Raw genomic sequence first — 21,634 nt, 5'->3', positions numbered from 1 at the left:
CATGAGTTGACTTAACGTAACTGTAACGGTGACATGTCCGTCTGCTAACTGCTAACATTTCCTTTCACAGCTTCGGTTTTAATTTTGCCTCTGTATATTTTCCCGTATTTACAGATTTCCCCGTACTAATTTCCACAGTACGCCGTACTGCTCAAAAGTCCGATTTTCCCATACAAAAATACGGCAAAACCTTATTAGTTGACAGGTATGTAAAAGTGTAAATAGTACCAAAAACAAAAATTGAAAGTTAATTTAACAAAATTCTGTATCATTAACATACCGTTCTGTCTGCGGTGTCAGAAGGGGGAAGGGTTCTTCCTTTGAGAGGGAATCCCCTCCATAAAAAGACTGGGTAACTGTCCTTCTGGGTTTTATTTTCCCTTCTCTTTCTACTACCGTTCTGTGCAGCAAGATCCGAGTTTGCATGTGTGTCTCCCAGCAAGTGTTGCATCGTGGAGGGGTTACATTCATTTTCACAGTGAATCCAGTTTTAATTATGAAAGGACAACCACATCAAACAAGCAGACAGCCATCTCCATGCCAGAAAAGTTGAATGCACTCCTTATATATGAATAAACTGGAAGAAATTGCAGCAATTTATGAACTAACTGATGGTAAGGGTGGGAGAATACACCAAATGGATACCAGGGAAGAAACAGATAGAAGACAGCAGGATTATCTGTTTCCAAGCATCATCCTACTTTATACAAAAATAAAACTCATCCCAACTTAGCTTTTCTCAGAAAATAGAGCTACTGCTGACAGGATGAAATTTCAATCACTTTCCTGTCAGCAACAGGACCAGTGCCAGGAGGGGGCAATAAAATAAAAAAAATAAGCACATCTACCAAAATATTTTTGCAGAACAATGGATTTTGTCTGACAGAATTATGCTTCAGCATCTTCAGTAGCCAACATTAACAGCTCCACAGTGAATATCCAGATGCACTTATCCTGCTTACCTGTCCTTTACCAAGGTGCTTTGTTTGGAGCTGCTGCCTGCTCGGCCTCTGGCCCCCAAGCCTAGCGGCTGCAGAACCACTACTTGGGGCTTGTCCAGGAAACACCAGCCATTGTGGACCCCGACATGGACCCTCCTTTCCTGGATGACGACTGACCTTAATGCATCCTCTGGTTCCAGCTGTTTCTGAGAAGCAAGAAAACATTGGATCTATGAAACGTTGCAAATCAGACTTATTATTTGCGTCAAATAAAAATTACTTAAAATGTGTATTCAATATTTTGCTTATATAAGCCATGATCGTTAGCATGTAGTATATCTTCAAAGTAAACCATAAAAAAAACAGCCTATTCCATATAAACTTAAAATGTCAACACTGATATGGTGTAACGATCACTCAGCCTCTGTGGTCCTCCAATAATCAAATTATAAAGACTTGCTGACATTAGGGATTAATATGTGGCAAAGTGCTCAGTCCCATTGACAAAACATCATTTGGGGATTACAAAGTTACACACATACACACATACGCACACACACGTACTGATTACTTGTGACCTAGAGCGCAGACCTCCTCCGAGAAGCTCATTCCCCTCCTAATTAGATTTACACCATCCACATGGTGATCAAAATGTTCACCATTTGGATGGTTCTAAATTGTTCTAATTTGTTCTTGGTATCTTTATACACCAACCATGAAAAGTAAAAGTTAATCAGACTTGATGTGTATTTGTAACAGATTTTTGAATGCCTAAATGGGGTTTTCAATGTTAAAAATTAATAACTTTTACTGAAATTCGGTGGTGAGATAGAGGCCCCCACCCTACATGACTGTGACAAATTCCATAATCATCGGTCAATAATTAACCGAGATCTTGAGGAACAAATTTTTAAAGTCCAAGAGCTTCAGACAAAGTAAGTTATCAGACATGTTATCAATCTTCAGATATTTCGACGCTTGAAACTGTGCTGGCACTAACAGCCCAGCTGACTGACATCCTACTCAGTGATTGACTGCAAACAATCCAACCTTAAAGTCAAGCTGAGCTTGCTTCCCATCCCACCATCCATGTGTTTCATTTCATTCTCTCTGCATTCTACATTTCTCACTCTCACTTTCTGTCCCGCTCCGTATCCACCCACCCCTTGTCAATCAAATTAGCATATCTGTTTAGTGCTGGGGTTTTGTTTTTTTAAATGAGCAATTGCAGGAGCAGCTGGTCAGCTACTGTACAGCCCACATATACAACACAGCTTACTGGCACACGCCACATGTTCCATCTCTGCACTGTAGAACCCCGTCTCTCTGCGTCTGTCTCTGTACTATCTACTCTCCACTTTTTATCGCCATTCGTTCTCTCACAAGCAATGTCGGATATGTTCTCTGTGGTGTCCTTTATTTTTCTTTCGGTGATGGGGAAGGAAGATTAGGATTCCTCTTGTGATTCCTTTCTTCCCTCATGCCCTGCTAAAACAACCATCTCATCTCATCTGGCTTTTGGAGGGTTGCATAACTCTTCCAGCTGAGGTTCTGACTGAACAGACATGCGCCATGCACCGTGACAAGTGGGATACTTACTCATTACCAGAGATAAATGATCAAAAACAAACAACATGCATCAAATCCCTGAGCGTGCACGACACAACGAATCTGAGCTGCGTGTATCCCATTGATCTCATTTGGATTTATTTATATATTCACAATTACTTGTTTACATATGATTATCTGAATGGTTTATGTGACTAGATTCTGTTGTGTTGGTGTGTGTGTGTGTGTGCAAACAGTTTTAAGATCTCATGTACATAAACATCTGGCATTAAATGAAACTTGAATACATTTAACGGTACCTTGCCTTCTACATGCAGGTTCTTAAACATGTTTTTCTAAACATGCCAATATTGCACATTGAATTGGTGCGCATGCGCAAACACTGAGTTCAGTACGAAGAGTGTCATGAAGCGTGAGACAGAGTAAGCAAGCACGTCGTCTACACTTAGCCAGTCAAAAAGAAATTACAATGTTTGAAAGTTGAGTTGAAGTTTAGGGTGTGAGTTCTCAGACAATATGACACAGTCATCCTAACCCCCCTGCTTGGGTCTCTATAGAAAACAGCTCTGCTCAACAAATATCCCTACCTGCAATACTGGGCAAAGCACTACCACAGCTACCTAGATCAGGTGGTAACATAAGAGTGTAGGCATGATTCAGAAAATATTTTGGTCTACACCTTCCTCCTCTTTTAAGTCCTGTACCCCTCCATCATTTTTCTTCTCCCTCTTGTCTCTGTCTGCTGTCATCACACATTTTTTTTCTCCCTTGCCTGAAATATGAATATTTAGCACTAAGAAGCTTAAAGGGAACAATCAAATATCCAACCCCCCCAGTTAAATTATATTCCATTTCTGAAGCCACAGAAAAGTGACTTTCCTGAGTGGTAAGTGCACTAGTGCCACATTGGTGTATCTTTCTCTTCTTCAGAAACATAAGCTTGTTGCTTTTATGTAATATTTATGAATTCTGACAGAATCGTATAGAATTGCTAAACCAGGAAGCCGTTCTGAACCTGATCAGCTAAGTTCCTTCACAAATTGCAATGTACACTCGATGTAGGTGAAAAGGTTCTTCAGAGCCGGCGTGCCCCGGAACTATCCAAAGGCTAGATTGCATGTTTATAATACAATCTGAATAAACAAATGCAATGTGTTGTCAAAGAAGAATTGAGGGTAAGTTTTTTAGAGACAAATTAAATGGCTCCCCTAGGTGTGGCCAATGAAAAGGGGAAACTAAACATTCTGCTTAACCACCTATTTTCTGTGTGGAAAAAATAAGCTGTAATGAAATGTATTAAAGTCAGTACATCACTTCTATCTGATGGTTACTCTGAGGGCTGCCGAAGCCTTGAGGGCTCAACACAAAAGCTCTTTAAGCTGAGAAAACACATTTTAATGTGCCTGCGATCTAAAGAAAAAAATGACCATATGCCTTTAAAATCTGTGCTGGAGATAAAGTGTTCAACAGCAAACTCTGGTATAAGAGTGCTAAGATCTTATCTTAGCAAGAAAAACCCCTACAGGAAATAAAATACATTCCTTCAAAAAAATTTCCCCCATCATTTGAATTGAATCCAAAAATGGAAAAAAAAAGAAACTGAAACACTGCAGTGAAAGATTATTTCCTAAGTTGGGTTTTTACACCTGGAACTGTCATCATCATTTGCCAAATATTAACAAAATACTATTTTAGATTCAAGACTGCCAGATTGCTGGGGTAGGCAGTGGGATACAGAAGATGAAATATCAGTAAGAGAAGTTGATTTAGTTGGGGACACTGTCATTTGAATGAAATAAAGAGTAATAGAGGAAAACCACCGTAATAGCATCTGGAAGAGAAATGTAAAGCGGGTGGCAGCTGCCTCGTTGCGCAGTTTTGAGGGAAGTGAGTTTAGATTTTCAGAGGAGGGTAAATTAGTTTCTGGGGGGGGGGGCTTTCTTTGTGCTCAAATGGCAGGCAATGAAGTGAGAGTAAGTTTTTTTCTAATAGCTTCAACAGGGAAATAAGAAGCTCAAGACAACAAATAGGGGAATTATGAATGGTACAAAGTCCAGACTGAGCTTAGTGGCAATGATCAATAAGAGTACTGATACAGGCTTGCTCTTCACACATATAGGAAGGACTAAGCCTTGACTATTTGGAAATATCGCCTGAATAATGGAGAAAGAGAGATGAATAATTTACCAGTATTATCCAACAAATTAAAATTACACAAATGGAAATTATATAATCATTTCCCTTGCAGCCAAACTGTTTTTTTTTTTGTCTCTCCAGAATCAGACTTTATGTGGGAGAGGACAATAAACACAAATGTTAAGGTCGCAAAGAACTAGTTTGTACGTTGTTGGGCCATAGCATTAGGCAAATAAATGTGTTTACAGGTGTTCAGAACAGCCACACTACAATGTTGCATCTTAACACTGGAATATTCATTCATTCATTCATCTTCTTGAAGATGCCGATCGTTTCGTCTTCAGCCACTCATCTGCATTACGGAGCCTATCACACCCGGGTACGGGTGAGAGGCGGGGTACACCCCGGATGAGACGCCGGCTGAGGACCACACGATTCACACTGGCACTCAATACCTACGGACAATTTGATGTGACCAGTTCACCTAAGTTACATGTTTTTGGTAGTAGGAAGGAAGCTGGAGAACCCGGAGGGAACCCATACAGATACAGGAAGAAAATACAAACGCCACACAGTAAGGAAGGAGGAAATCAAACCCGGAACCTTCTTGCTGTGAGGCAACAGCGCCACCATACCAAGTACAATAGAATATAACTTTAATAACAGTTATTGTGTGTCATTATTTATCCCACTGGGTATACAATTCCTTCTTGTTAATGTGAATGTGCAGTTGTGACCAAACGATCAGAGCAGAGACCAGACAAAACACCCAGCAAAACAGCAACCTCATGACTCACTACTAATTACTGCTCATCTTTTCTTTATTATCTTGGCAACGTTAACTATCACTTTTTTCTAATGTATGATTATCTAAATGAAGCCACCTTATAAATATCTTCATGCCCCTTTCGCATTGCATTTTTGCACAAGTTCACACAAACACCATAAAAGTGTATCAATTCTATCAGTGTATAATGAAGTGTGTGTCTGATCCTAGTCAACAAAGCTGTGTATGTGTGAGCGTTGGGGTGGGGGGTTTGTGTGCTGTGAAGTAAAGGCCAATAGCCCCTGATAGGGTTTCCCCATTCAAATGTGTCCTTGGGGAGGGAGCAAAACAAAGAGCATAATATGAATGGGCCAAGATTGAGCTATACGGAACAGGAAAAGCGTAAACTCCTGGAGCCAGACAAAGGAGGTGGGCTTTCCGTGTCTGGTGGCTAGACCTTCATCCATGGGGCTCAGTCAGGCACAGACCACTGGAACAGGTATTAGGCAAATTAAACATTGCTAGTAAGACAGAGCTATTCAGACTCCTGACACTGCTACCTGGTCCGAGGGATGGGGAAGACTGCCTGGGGCTGGGATGAAGGTGAAGCAAGACCAGCTTGTAAGAGCTGGGTTTACTTTATGCAGAGCACAGGAAAGAAAGTCGCAGAGGCCAGACTCTCCAGCGTTGTCTAGAGATGCGCTGGGCAGATGGCGTGGATTCTCTGCTGATGCTCCTTTATTTAATATTTTTAATATAATATATATTATTTCATATTATCAAGTAGGTATTCATATTTCTTATTGAGGTGTATTTCTGCGTATTTGGATTAGTAACTTTTGTTGTGGGTTATAACCTCAAATTGCTTTTTTTTTTTTTTAAATTTAAAACTACTTTTTATTTTCACATCTAGACTATTAGAATCTGTGGGAATACAAACAAAGTCAGCATTACAGGCAGAGCCCATTTTATTTTCACCTACTTCTGGATATAAAAAAGAATATGAATTTGTTTGTGGAAATATGGTAAAAGACATTTTAAGACAATTAAAGCCCTAAAAAAATTATTGAATGGTTTTGTGTCAACTGATTGAAAAGGACATTAAAGTTGGCAGACAACATTTTCTGGCTTCGATGATCAAACTTCAGGGACACCTATTAATTTTGGACTGCCTTGCCCTGCCCCTATACATACCTGTAAATTCTGAGCGTGTCATATCTCTATATCTACTGTAGTCTATAAGTTTTGTGTGCTTCTGTCACAGGCCAGAGCATGACAAGCTATATTTGATATGATTAGTAAGGATTTGCTGTAAGAGTCTGTATTTCTGTATTCAATCCTAATCAAATCCCACCACATTTTAGTCCATACTCTTTAAATAATTTCTTTATATGACAAAAAAAACTGCGAGTGCTAGTAATAAAACTTTTGTATAATAAAAGCTAGAAACACTTGGGTTTGCTGCTTCGTAGCTTTTGCGCAGCACATTTTGTTTGTCTGCATGGCACCATTAAAAGCCGTCAGCTATTTGTCAGTTTTTCGTGTCAGTCCTTTGCGAAATCAATGTGTAGGCTGTTGTAAAAGATAATAACTCTACAGATGGCAACTGTTATCTCAAGGGGTGAGTGTGTGTGTGTGTGTGTGTGTGTGTGTGTGTGTGTGTGTGTGTGTGAGAGACAAAGAGCAAAACTGTATGAAAGAGAGAAAGCAGGTGAAATTAGCGCCCACATTTTGAAAAAAACCAATTACCAAATGAGTAATAAAACTTTGGCATGTTTCTCTCTTACACTGAAAATGATCAAACAAAGGAAAATGCTAGAAGTTTTTCCTTGTCACGTCGTCATAGAAAAGATGCTGGGGGGGCTGTTAGCTTGTTATTGTCCATTATGAAACCGAGGGACGACACAGCAGCGACCTACACGTGTGTCTGCTTGCATGTGTTGCCACCCACACACTTGATGTTAGCTCCCCCCATACTGAGGGCGAGTCATCCGTAGCAAGAAACAGTGGCAGCATCATTAGCATGCTGCTCTCATCCACCCACTCCCTACTCCTTAGCAGATTTTAACTGGCACAGCTCTTTCACCAATGAATCACTATTAACCTGCTGCTTAAACACTCCCATGATGCAAAGCCAAAAAACATTATAGGGATAAACTCATGCTGCTTTCTGTCTATTTCCTGTTCTATTTGGGTTTATTTGTCCCTTAGCATAACATATTGTGCGTTCATCCAGTGTACATACTACATTGCCATGTTAATGTTATTTCTTTCATTTGGAGAGAAGCCCCGCTGGTACGGTTCGGATATGAGCGCCAACAGGACACAAACAAGCAATACAATAGCAGTACGGAGGGAAGCTACAATTATTCCAGGAAGGAAATTAAAAATTACAACTTTGCTGACCCGCTAACATTCACCTCCAATTCCACTGAAGACCCAATTCTTACTTTTTAAAGGTGATATCATTTCTTGAGGCATCATCAACAACGTGGTTATTCTGCAGTCTGAGATGGTTAACTGTTGGAAAAACCTTTGTTGCCTTTATACAGTTCTGCTAATTCTCATTGAGTTTTCTTTAAATATGTAAGTTGACAACGGATGTAAAACAAGAAAGAGCTGTGACATTTGATTCACACAGTACTACCAGGATCGAGTTACATTGATTTCGCTAAAATAAATGATAATTACTGGAGTTTATGGGGTGCAAAATGGCAGCTATTTATAAAAGATGGGCTCTGCAAATGGTATATATTATTAATCATATATATAAGTTCCATTAAAGTGTGAAGGAATTTTCCTTCGTGAGGTGGATTCTCTCATTCAGATAATATTTTGACAGTCTGGTTATTCAGTGGAAGGCTGGTCCATTGCTGGTACATTTTGTACTCTGCTGGTGAAAAAGGCCAGCTCCACTTTAGAACACAGTGTGTGAGTAGAAATGTGGCACTGCGGTCTATGCGATGTGTTCCATGATGCTCCCATGAGTGTAAGAATATTAATGTAAGAGCTCAGGTCATATGTAGGCCATGTTGAGGGCAAATCAGATTTGGGGATGACATTACACCTGTTCAGACTTGCAATGCCAACCTTGAATTTATCTAAATGCACATTATCTTAAGAGACAAACCATCTCCTGCTGCCTCCTTACATCAGTTGTCAATACGTTTCACTCATCTCGTTAGATTAAATCAGGCCAACAAGGCGGCAAGTTGTAGGTAAGGATTTGTCAAATGATCACTCGTTCTCATTGGCAAAACTGGGCACTGGAAAATACAGCATCTGCATTCACAGTCCAGGTTGCAATTGATACATTCTGGAAGCATAATTTCCCTGACTGAATTCAGGAAAGTGAATCTTATCACAGTGGCGTTGCATGTTACTTCAATTCAAAAAGAAACAAAGAATTGTTTTAAGGTTAATGAATCTGTCGTCTGTCATTTAACCACGGGGTATTTCCTATCTTGTCTGATTAGGAGCGCCTACAACCACTTACGATCATTTTTTTGTCAATCTTTAATTGTGAATTTTTTAATCATTCCAAAAGCACATATTAAATTAATATTTGATGTGTGCCAAGTACATTAAACTTCATTTCCTTTCCACCGTATCGGCTGCAGTGGTTTCCCAACCTAATTATGATAAGGAGAAGGAATTCAGCTGGTATATTCTGAAGCGCAGCCGAACTCTGTCCTCAGAGAACTATGCGTAAGACGCCTCCTATTTCCGAAATGTTCAATCTCCTTTGTATTTTTTATAGTACCACATCCACAGGGGCAGTCCTACTTTGAGTCAGTTTTATTCTTTCAGGATAAATGAAAACTTCCTGGCGCTTTAGTGCCAGTCTTTCTCCATTCATTAAATCAGCCTGTGGCATTTTGTTCTGCCTGCGGCGTGGCATTGGTCCGCTTCTGCTCCCTCTCCTCAGTCTTTTGAGCCTTTTGATCACGAGCAAAGATGTTATATAGATTCTGATGAGATCCCTGGCCTCTTAATCAAGATTAATAGAATGTATTAAAGACGGAGGGGGGGGTTGCTGGGTCATTTAAGGTGACCCCCGTCGCTGGCTTCACTTTGGGGAGCGCTGGGTTGAAGCAACCCTGCAGATGAACAGTGTTAGGTTTGTTAAACTTGAGGTCAGAGTGTTCAAGAGCACAGTTCACATCAGTATAACACTCATTAGAACTGCAATTAGAAATGCTTGGAAAGTAGCTACATTAGTTCACATGAAAATCCCATCCATGAGGGCAATGGGTGTAAAATATATGAGAAAGGGCTGCAAAGAGAAGCCTTCCTCTGTGATAGTTTGCAGGCCTAAAAATAGCAATATTTATAGGGAGATTATGTGAAGACCGTATGTCAGCCCAGCCGCCAGAATAAATGATTTTTCTCATGCAGCGCTGCAGATTCATCCAGCATCCCGTTTCCTCCTAATTTTCCTCACTCCACGCCTGTCTTGATACTAATTCAAGTAAAGGCACACTGGCAAAACACGCATTGCACACACATTCGTTAACACAATGCTAAAACCGAGTTGGCTGGTAAGGTGTCAGCATCACTTCAGAGACAGTTTGATGAAAATCCAGCTGGAGTCACACTTTTAAAGGTCACACAGATCACTCACACTTTTCTCTCTACTCTCTATCTCTCTTACTTCCCTCTCACATGCACACAGAGACAAACGCACGCAAGCGCGCTAATTAAATACGGCAATCAAGCTGACTTCTGCATGTATTAACACCTCCAGGAGACATGAGAATAATGTTGTCACCGCTGAAGTTATAAAAGTCTGGAACATCAAAGTAAGCTACGCAACTTGGGATGATTGTGAAAACTTTTTTAAAAAATCTCACAGAGCAAACACACACACACACAAAAAGAAAACGTGAATGTGAGAAAATCATTTATTCACAGTAGAAAAGGAAGACAAATACTTTCTTCCAGCATACTCAGTTTCACAGGTGCAACCATAATGCAGAGTTTCGGGCCTGGACTTCTTGTCCCCCTCCTTTCGCCCATGGCTGGCCAGGATAGGCTGCAGCAGGCACATGACCCGCAAGGCAGATAAGCAGAGATTAGATGAGATGAGGTGATTGCGATCAAGGGACAGACTTTTCCATTCACAGAATCATCATCCATCAAATTCCTTGAAATAAATTTAAAAATACTTGACATATTTTAAATGAAAGTGTAGTCTTAGATACACCTAGTATAAACGTGCAAGATTGATACACGTGTGACTTCCATTTGCTCCACTTAATCATCCCTAATCCCTGATTTTGAGGATTTAGCCCATAATTATTTAAACAGAGCCTTGACAGATATATGGATTGACAGCGTTGTCATATCCATTGTCTTCTCACTTTGGCTTAAGTGAACGCTTAGGACCCGCGTATAATTGCTAGCCCACGGTTGCACCTGTCAAACGTGGTTAACAATCTGCGTTTCCGTAGACAAGGAAAGAGGGCAGACGATAGATAAGCTCCGTTTAGATAGCGACGTGATGTGCTTTAAATTGCAATGGCAGCTGTAAAGGGGTTTGTGCCTGCACACTAAAGAAATAGAAAGTGAGATAAAGGAACGCATCAGACGGAGGGGGGGAATAATCTCGTCACAGAGGTGAATCAATGTCATCTTGGCCATCTTTAATTTGAGGAGAGTAGCGGACACTTACCACAGAAGGGTGAAATGGTAACGGGATGGTGTATGTATGAAGGGATCTGTTTTCCCCGTGCAAGAAAATGACACATATTTAGGGTGGGGCATGTAAAAGAGTACAGCAGTTTCTGTACACATATGCGTACTTTGCTGATACTCCCATCAGCCTGTGACAGTAGTTGATTACTGTTAACTAAACAAGTATCTGTTTAAATGTACAAGCAATCCAAATAGAAACAGAATATAGATCAGAACAATACAATACAACAATACTAATACAACACTGCTTTAAGTATATGAAGCAACAAGGCTTAGCGTTTCCGTGTGTTTGTGTGTGTGTGTGTGTGTGTGTGTGTGTGTGTTTGTGTGTGTGTGTAGCATGTTCCTACTGTGTTACGGCAGTCAGCGTTGACAAGCTGCAGCAGATGGCTCTCAAACTTCTCCAGGGATGGCTGGAGGGAGATGGTCAGTCCTTTCAGGGTGAAGGGCATCATCTTGAGCAGCCGAGGCCTCACGAGAGCGTCTCCTGGTGATCAACATGCAGCATCAGCGTCAACCATGCTACGTCAGTCAGAACCAAAATGGTATTTACAGTATCTTCCACTGTTTTGTTTACATATCAGTAAATTCATAGACCCTAACATATCCATGAACTGTTGAATTTATTGTATTTACTTTATGAAATTGTTGGCAGATGTAAAATCTTACATAACCATACATTTTCAAAGTATTTGCAGCTAAATAATTACCACAAAGAGAATAATTTCCTGCTGTTGAAACTGAAGCATCTGTTGATGAAATATACACATTTGAAGTACAACTGAATTAATCTAACACAAGGAAAGGACTACAAAATAGGTGAGGATATAATAGGTGAGGATATCAGATCAACAAAAAAGATCAGTGGTTGGATGACTTGTGGCTTGCGCTCTTGTGCTGAGCATTAAACTTCATTAAAGGAATTTTAGAACTCATCTTTTGAATAGCATTTCTCGGATTTGTGTCTCTCGCACTTTTTGGCTCAGCTGCAGACAGCCTCTGTATCGGATAAAGCAGGAACCTGCTTTACCTGATTAAATGTTCATTCGGTGTTTGAAAGTGACGGTAAGTCTCGGGAGAAAAGCCACATGCAGCTTTTAGTATCTCACACACATGGACAAAATTGTTGGCACCCCTCTGTGTTTTTGTCCAGGCCTGTTTTATTAGGGTTTTTTTTTTTTATGATTCTATTGAAACACAATTCAAAAGTAATGTGTGAATCAGTACATTTTCAGTCAATGTTCATGAATTATTACTTTTGTCAGTTTCAAATTGTGTCAGTAACCATTGTGGTCAATTCTTGCATTAACAGAGTGGTACCAACACATTTCGTCCGTGTGTGTGTACACATAACAGAAGCACCATTAAAATATGAAAATACTGCATTCTCTCCATGTTCAGCTCCGCTGCTCCTCGTCTATTTTACCAGGGCCAATCCCTGGTGTGGAACTTTGATAGATGATTGCAAAAATCATTTGACTGTTTGTTCAGCACTTTGACAGCGCTAAAGTTGCTTACTTTTGAATCAATTTGAATATGCTCATACTCTATATTGGAAAAATGTATTAAGACTGACTGCAGCTCCAGCACCCCCCCGATCCTCCCTGGCGTGCCTCTACTTGTATTCACCCATGTTAAGGGCTACAGCAACACATCTGGCAGTCATTCAAAATTGATCATGTTTGACTCAAGCCATCTGAAGAGTCTCTTTTGACCCGCGTGAAAAGCCCTGACGCAGCCAGGGTGGGGAGATTCAGGCGATCATTTGAACGGCTAAAAGCTATTTTATTTTTTACCTCAAAATGAATTCTGCGTTGTACTCAGTTATTATTTTTGACACATCACGTATCTCTTCGGCGAAGAGTTCATGGGTTGGATAGGGACATGCTCCCTCTTTATTGAGAGCAAATTATGTTTACACGGTCGACTCTCACTCACTGCAGGAATCATGGATGATTTGGTTTGTTTAGAATTTTTCATAGCGGGTGCAGCTCCATATAAATGACTTTTCCAATGATTTGTTGTAAGAAGCAATCAGTGGAACACTTACACCACACTGAGCGCGAAGAAGATGTATATAAGAATCTGTTTTTTTTATGTTTCATCTAGAATACTGGGAAATGGAATGAAATAGGGGGAGCCTGTGAAGTCCACAATGATCTCTTTCAGACACAACAGAGTGCAAATAGCCAGATTGTAATCTCTTCAAGGGTAATCTAGCCATTAAGTGTTCTTCGTTGCAGTTAATGTCTCATGAGCGCAGAGTTGGACTGTTCTGAATGCAGAGTGAATGTCAAGCTGGTGGCTGCGGTCTTAAAAAGACAGCTCAGCTACTCACAGCCCCGGAACATGAAGCGGATTAGCCCGCTACCATACCTCCCACAGACTACCAATGATTATGGCTCGGCACTGTCAGACTTCATTACATTCCCCCACAGAAACTAACTTTCTAAGCATTGCAGACATTTCAACTTCAAATAGCACTACGTTTCCAGAAAGAAAGAAAAAAGTAAATACTACAATAAATACCATGTATGTTAATTTGACACTGAACATATACAAACAAGCAACCGCTGTAGATTACCACTGATATTTTCTGAATTAATTTGAACTGCAAGATCGTTACATCGGGTCATCATGTACACCAAAAGTATCTGTACAGTATAGAAAAAAACATTTATACTTCTTTATACTTTTTATAAAAATACTAAATACTATTTAGAGGAGCAAAAGAAAACAACTCGACTTGACACCACAAACACCTTGAACGTAAATGTTTCTGGTCCTGCATGAAAGGAGCACAAGTTGATTAGATAACTGAATAGAGCACACCGAGCAACAGGTAATCTGATTAGCGTCGACAGAAGAAACGTGAATCCTGTATGGAAAAAAGGAACTGCATTGAGATGCCAAATGTCAGATAAGCAAACAGGATTTGGTGAAATACAGTAAGTGAATTAGTCATTAACCTTTATACTGATGTGACGTGTACCTGTTGGAGAAGCTGCCAGACCAGGAATGCTTTCATCTCCAGATACGAGCACATTCTCTGGAAGGAGATGCATCATGGAAGCCAGGGCAGGGTGGTTTCTTATCACACACTCCAAACCGGCTCCGTCAATAGTCACCAAGAGACTGCTGTCTGAAAACGACACAGCAACTATTCATGGAATTGTTTTAATTGCACTTGAACTGTAAGACAAAGAGATTAAAGATGACTCAGCATGTGACAGTTCACCCCTGACATCATTCCAAACCCACCAAAAAGATTCATCATCCATCTCCTTGATGTGTCAGAGCCCAATATTTCCCAGCACGACAGCGTGACGCACAACATGCAGATGTCCTAGGTGTTGATGACAGAGGTGTCATGTTCCACTGCACTTAGAGCATCGTTTACAAGGACCAAAGGATCAGTCAACACACAGAAGACGCATTCGGGCAGCATAGATGAGCCGTGGGATTTGAGCGATGAGCCAGACATTGTCATCTTTCAGGAAGGTCATCGAATGACAAGTGACAACCCACAATTCCTGCCATCAACACAATGCACAGACCATGTGGAAGGTGAGAAAAGTGGCGTTTGATGTGGTGTGCATGCCGGCGTTGTTAAATCTTAGAGAGCATCACATTCTGTCACTCTGAGAGGATTGATGATTGCATCCTGAACAGCATCAGTGACAATCAATGCAGGAAGCTCCATTTACTCCCTGTTTCAACAAGGTGACAGAGAGCGATCTGTAGGTGAACCATTATAGATACAGGGGGGGGGGGTCGTCGACTTACGACTACAATTGGTTCCGAGGTTTTGCCGTAAGCCGACTCGGTCGTAAATCGGCCCATGTTAAATGTTGAGGGAGGACATGAGAGTGGCTGGTGTTGAGGAGGACGATGCAAATGACAGGGTGAAGTGGAGACAGTTGACTTGCTGCAGCGACCCCTCACGGGACAAGCCAAAAGAAGAAGAAGAAGAAGAAGAAGAGGGACCATCAACCTAAACACGCATCAAAGTGATGCCAGGTCCGTTTGAAGTCCAAGGCAGAGCAGCAATTTCAAAGCATTTCCACCAAAGTCGCCACCCCGCAAGACTTTTTTTAAGCTCCAAATTTGAACATAATTATAGAAGCATGCAAATCTTTGCCAATTAGAGATACGGTGCAGTAAAGGCTTAATGAGCAGAGAATGAAGTGTGTCCTGATGCAAGCTTCTGTATTCCTCGTTTTGGTAGCCAGGGCCTGCTGTGCATGCATGTTGTTGTGTATTTAGTTGTAACATCCATTTTCAAAAAGAAAAACACCCAGTCTCATTCAAAATGTTAAATGAAAAGAGCCCCTCTCCCTCTAAAATGTTACCGTATAACTAAGCAATAATTTAAAACAAATTGGGTAATTGTTGTCAAATTGATGTGAAAGGACAAAAGGTTCTGTTAAGTTTACAACGATCTGGGAAATAAATATTGAGCTATTGTAGACAGAGATTGGTGACGGTGGAGACGATAAAGAAACTTTAAAAATCAAAGACAGTTTGATAAATACCTGCTGTGTATGTGTAGCCCAGAATGTATGGCCATGCAAATTGGACATATTAACTACCGGCAAACATATTTGTGTATGAAATCCCTCTGTGGACTTTCAATGCATGGCAGAAAAACCAAGAACCTGCTATTTTATATACTCGGAGAAGAAAAAATATTTGCCATCTTTATCCAAGATAAAATAAGCAACAAAAGGATGACCTGAATAGGTCGACTGAAAATAATGTGTGCTTGGGTTCAATTATGTAAAGCAGAGAAGCTCACAAGAGAGACGAGCTGCTGCAGAGAGCTATTCATCTAGGTAACAGAGCCAGTGCCTTTATCTTTAAAATGAATGGAAGGATTGAGAAGGAAAGATGATGATAAAGTATTTTGTTGTGTTCTCCTCTGATCCCTGTCCACGATTCATCCCAGTAAGTCCCACAAACTCCTCTCCAACATCTCTCGACAAACAAGCGCATTTCTTTAAGGCCAAAAAAGAAAATGGTCTCGGTTGCTGCGAGTATCAGCAAATCTGTTTGAGAAGAAAGCATTTCTATTATGAAACACAGTAAAAAGTCTGGGGAAAAATCAAGCAAGCAACTTTCTCGACACAGATGTTGGCCAGGTGTCTACATTTTTTCCCACAATTATTATTTCTGGCTGTTCGTTATGCATCGAGATGCTCTGCATGGATTAGAAAACTACCCCTAATTTCCTTACGGCAGTGGTGTGGCACTTCAGAGGCGATTGAGCGTCAACTTGGCAAGAGATGTGAAACCAGGCGAGTGTGAGAAAAATAACCCAAAAATGGCTCAGCATCAGACAAATAGTCAGTGTGAACAACTGAGCTACTTTTGATTGGCTACATAAATACATATGTACTGAACATATAAGTGTGAGTGTGTATGCATACAAATACATCCACTGAGTTCGACATGCAGGTCCACCCCTGGAATAAAGGAGCGACCCTGTTTACCTGAATCACTTTTATTTTCTTCCTTCTACTCGTTCCCACTTTTCTCGTATTTGGTCGGAAAGATCAAGTCAATGAGCTTACTGCCTCCCTTCATGCTTGTTTCCTCCTCCGTTTTAGCCTCCCATTCTTTAAGTATGTGAAAAGTCCCAAGGCAACCCCCCCCCCCCCCCATCTTCTCCATTTTTCAGTTCCTGCCTTTTGACCATGACGTTAGCTCTGGAAAAGAGAGCCATTTTAACTTCTCTGCCACCACTACTAATTATTTTTTTCCCTAGTTCCACTGCTGCCTTTTTGTTTCAGTTCAGACAGACTAATCTGATCTGATCTTGCATCATTTTGTAATTTGGTTGAAACATTTTTTAACTGTTAAAACTGAGCTGAACGGGTTAAGCTTGTTTATTTTCACCATCTTTATCCTGAAATTCTCTGTTTCTTCTGTTTCCATTTTTTCCTCAAATGTAATATATATCATTACATAATCTGGGGATGAGCATTTAAAACATAATTATTATGATTAGCTAAGAGAGTATGCATATAATCACCTTGGATTCAAAAGTCAGCCTTCCTCCTGAAAACCCTTTCATCCTGCATTCCTTTTTATAATCATGCACTCTTTTCTGTCTATTTTCTATTCATTCACTACTTTGCCCCCGAGGAGTACTGTGTGTGTGCGGTTGGAAGCGTGGTGTTTGCAGTAATGTGCAGTATGCACGTTGCCTGTCCTGCGCACACTTCAACTGCATTCCCCAACTCTCACTACACAACTATTCAAATGCATGTGGATTCCCCAGCAATGGCACATTTCTGCAGTGATTTACATATCTGCAAAACATCTACTGTCAGAGCTGGTATCATGGTGAAACGCTATGAACTCTCTATGACAGAAGTAAAGAAAGAGGCCTTAAATAAATGCATTAAAGGGAAATTTGTGTGTAAACACCCTGAAGAGCTGTCGCCTCCTCACACCACATTTTTAACATGTATAAATATTTGAAAGAGAAAGGGTTGGTGTTCTTCTGTATATTTCTTACTGTTAACAAATGTCTCTGTTAATCTCCTAATAGTTTTATTTTCCCAGTGGGAATCCGGTGAGAATTTCATTATTTGATTACATTTTAATGCGCATTTGAATCTGTAGAAAAGTGTTTTCTTTCTACTGTTCTAGCACACTTACTGTGCCAGACTTCCTTAGATGGCACTTAAACTAACATAACAAATATGATGTTTGGCCTGAAGAAAATAGTAGGAATAAAACATCTGTGGTATTTTGTTTGTTTGCTTTTATTTACTTTATTAAGTCTCCTGCCTGCATTCAAATAATAAACCTAAAATACATACACAGCACACTTCAAAATGCATATTAAAATTTGCTATTTGACTGAGTTTTGGAAGCTGCATGTTCGTCTCTGTGTGGCGATGCATCCGGGGTTTATCCTGCCTTCACCCATCGCAAGCTGGAATAGACTCCAGAAACTCCCGTGAAAACGGGTGGATGGATAGTAGCATAATTTAAGGTTTAGTGATTATCTTCACATTCCTATTTTTTTAATTTAATTCCCCACAGATAGGTGGATGGATGGACGGGTGGACGGATGGATGGATGGATGGACGGATGGATGGATGGATACCAAGGGAAATTCCAAGTACTGTATTCAGCAGCGTTTATTACGTTGAAGCTGATGATGAGGCTTCCTGCTATCATTTTAATTATAACAATATGTGTTAGAATCAAAATGCATTCACGATATTCAGTTTAGCTTTTAGCCCGCACTTCATTTGCAACATATGAAGAACAAAATTACGAATACCTGTGGAGTGTTAACATATTTTTGGGAGAACTTAATATGAGGATAAACAGTATAAATAGCATTAGCCTTCAGGGCGTGTTTCCTCATAACTCTTTTACACAATCGGGCATAAATGCCCCCCCCCCCCCGCCACCCACACATACACACACACACAATGAAATATGTTTCTGTAATTTCACCACAAAACACTTTCACTTACTTATTTTATAAACTAATTGATATAAATTGTTTAACAGCAAGGCTACGCAAAAGGACTATTTGTCCTTTTCCATGGCAAAGAGAATAAAAAGTGGCATTAAAAAATAGAAAACGTCTGTCCATGAAAGTGCAAAAGTGGCAGCAATATCATTCCTACAACAACTCAGCAGCATTCCAGCAAACAACAGGCTCGGGGTTAATAATTCAACAATCATAAAAGTCCATTTGAGAAAAGGTTTTCTAATATTCATGTGACATGATAGCGAGATATGAAGTCTGGCTCTCACTGGGTACAGTGTGATTCATACGGTGAGGCACTACATCCTTTTGTAACTCATATCTGTGGCTTGTAGGCCAAGCAAGGACATATCGGGACCAACCTTGCACTTCAGTAGCAGACTTAATAATTCAAACAGGCTTGTACTCAACTGCAAAAGTGATGTTCGTCACATATTCCAAGAAAATTGATTAAATAGTTGTAAATTCCTCAAAACAACTCGTGCACAAAGTCAATAAAATAAAAAATAAAAAAACTGTCACTATCCATCAAAGAATTCATTCAGTCATATTTTCCTTCATTACCAAGGGAAATCTTCAGGTAAGGGTCTTTAAAAATAGAAAACATAGCATAAAACCACTCATATTGTCGCTATGTTTCAATTCAGCAATGCAACAGAAAGGCAACTGTAACATAACAAGAACATTACTTTTCAAAAGCTGCTCCAAATGGGTCAGAAGGACACATCGATTGAAGCCAATAGTTTTCCAAGGGTTGCCCAATTTGCACAAGCAAAACAGATGTTCCCAAGCATGTAACTACGACCATTAGTATTACTGCCACAGCTTTTATTAGAACCAATGTATATTGCTATTATTATTAAAACTTTAATGCTATTACTGCTTGTCAACTAAACGACATTGCTAAGAAATGGGAAGGCATGATATGGAGGTCATGTAAGGATGAAAGGCCATTGAATGTTGTTTGGGATATATTACATGTGCTGCGTGTGTGTGTGAATATGTCTTTACATATGTGTGTACAGTATATATATGTGTTTATGTATATGTGTGCGCATGTATTTGGCATTGTTTTATCAGTTTATTCTTTGTTGTTTACGTGGTCGAAATAAAAAAAAATAATAAAAAAAAATGCTATAAAGAAAGAGGAGGAATATATATAAATTTAAATATATATATATATATCAATTTATGTGTAAAGATTACTTCAAATAGAAGGTATAAACTGTGAGAGGAGGCCTTGCTTTAGGGCACCTCAGCAGAGACAAGTGGAAGACACCTGTCACCAGCAAATACAGTTGCTGACTGGATGTATTTGAAATATCATTCATTCATTCATTATCCAACCACTTATTCTTATTGGCTCCAGCTTGGCCCACAACCCGATAACGGATTAAGCGGTTGGGACAATGAATGAATGAATAATTTCTACTTTGGGGCCACCACAAAACAAACACTGTGTACACAGTAAGTACCGTATGTCTCATCAATACTTGGAATAATTAGGATAGGAAAAAGTTCTCACAGTCAACAGTGTCCTTCAGCAGGGAATGGAGGAGGCATCTTGGTGATCCGTGGTGAAGGTTCAGCCTGGAGAAAAAGGTTTAAATCCACAGTCAATCAACTGGTTGGATGGACGGAGCGCCTGTTGTTGCAACATTAAAAAACAAAAAAAGCAATGTTCTAGCATTGTGCTAGTCAACATTTTCTCTTTGGAGTCTCAGTCTGCATAAATTTAACCTAACAAGTGTAGATCTATATGAAAGCAAAGAGCAGTAAAATGATCACGTGGGCTTCATATTGCAGCATTTATCTGTATATTATACCAAACATGCCGGCTGTCCCTCTTAATAACCACCACAAGCACGCCAGTCCTTCAACCACCATCGTAATTAAGAACGGGCTAATCACCTTCTGTTCCCAACAGCAGCCTGAGCCTCTGGTCTGTCGGTGAACAGCTCCAGGAGGGTGAAGCCTCTTCCTAGGGCATGCTGGAAGCCATCTGGTCTGGGTGACAAGGACACCAGCTCCAGAACCACCACTGTACTGGACAGCCGCAGAGATGTATGGAAGTACACGACCTACAGAAACACATGGCGAAGACAATGGCAATAATTAATCCTGCAACATCTGATTTTCACAGTAAACAGTTTGTGTTGTATCTCATACCAATACAGTATCTGTGATCTGCACCAAAGGAGCACAGTGTTAAGAAATAATTACTGGTTAGCCTCATTTTAGGTTTAGCACTATGAAATATGTCAGTCAGTCATGCAGCACACTCATTGGTACTAATTCTAATTATGTCATCGCCAGCGTTTGTCTGTCTGTCCATCCATCCATTAGCAAAATGACTCAAAATGTTTCTGGAGGGATCTTGATGAAAGTCTGGGAAAATGTTGGAAATGTTACCAGGAACAGATGTTTACATTTTGGTGATGATCCAGAAGAGATCTTGGATTCTGGATCACTTTGAAATTTTCATTAACATTGCAGTCAATGGAGCTTAAAGATGTGTCCCTCAATATCTCGGTTGATTGTTGACCGATGTTTATGGAATTTGACACAGTCATGTAGGGTGTGGATTTTTATCCTACCACTGAATTTCATCTGGATCGGATCCAGAATGGAGTCAGTAAAAAATATTACATTTTAACATTGAAAACGCCATTTATGGTACACATCAAGTCCGATTCACTTTTACTTTCCATGGTTGGTGTATAAAGACAGCAAGAACAATTTATAACCTTCTGATGACAATCCAGATCACCATGTGGACGGTGTAAATCCAATTAGGAGGTGAATGAGATGCTCGGCGGAGGTCTGCTCTCCCTCAGTGCTTTTCTAGTTTGCTCTGTGTTGCTCGGCAGGCAATTGTTCCCTCAGGAAAGATTTTATTACTTTTAATTTGGGGGACACTGTGTACTCAATGCATCTGTTTAATGCAGACTTGCAACAGAAGAAAAACAACATATTATGAAGAAGAGGGCAGGGTGAGCAACAGACCGA

The 21,634-nt window shown here is 40.1% G+C and overlaps 1 protein-coding gene across 1 annotated transcript in view; it reads right to left on the bottom strand.

Annotated features, from left to right (window-relative positions):
* LOC137914271 (nephrocystin-4-like) overlaps window positions 1-21,634 on the bottom strand; it is a 102,711-nt gene that overhangs the window by 65,642 nt on the left and 15,435 nt on the right. Inside the window, exons 3-7 of the mRNA XM_068757876.1 lie at window positions 20,537-20,706; window positions 20,151-20,215; window positions 14,102-14,251; window positions 11,460-11,596; window positions 963-1,147 (exon numbers count right to left, since the gene is read on the bottom strand). Coding sequence (XP_068613977.1) covers window positions 963-1,147; window positions 11,460-11,596; window positions 14,102-14,251; window positions 20,151-20,215; window positions 20,537-20,706 — 707 coding nt within the window. The remainder of the gene's footprint in view (window positions 1-962; window positions 1,148-11,459; window positions 11,597-14,101; window positions 14,252-20,150; window positions 20,216-20,536; window positions 20,707-21,634) is intronic.

This window comes from Brachionichthys hirsutus, unplaced genomic scaffold (assembly GCF_040956055.1).
Source record: "Brachionichthys hirsutus isolate HB-005 unplaced genomic scaffold, CSIRO-AGI_Bhir_v1 contig_301, whole genome shotgun sequence".
In the NCBI taxonomy this organism is placed as follows: Eukaryota; Metazoa; Chordata; class Actinopteri; order Lophiiformes; family Brachionichthyidae; genus Brachionichthys; species Brachionichthys hirsutus.
This window is presented reverse-complemented; position numbering and strand designations above follow the sequence as displayed.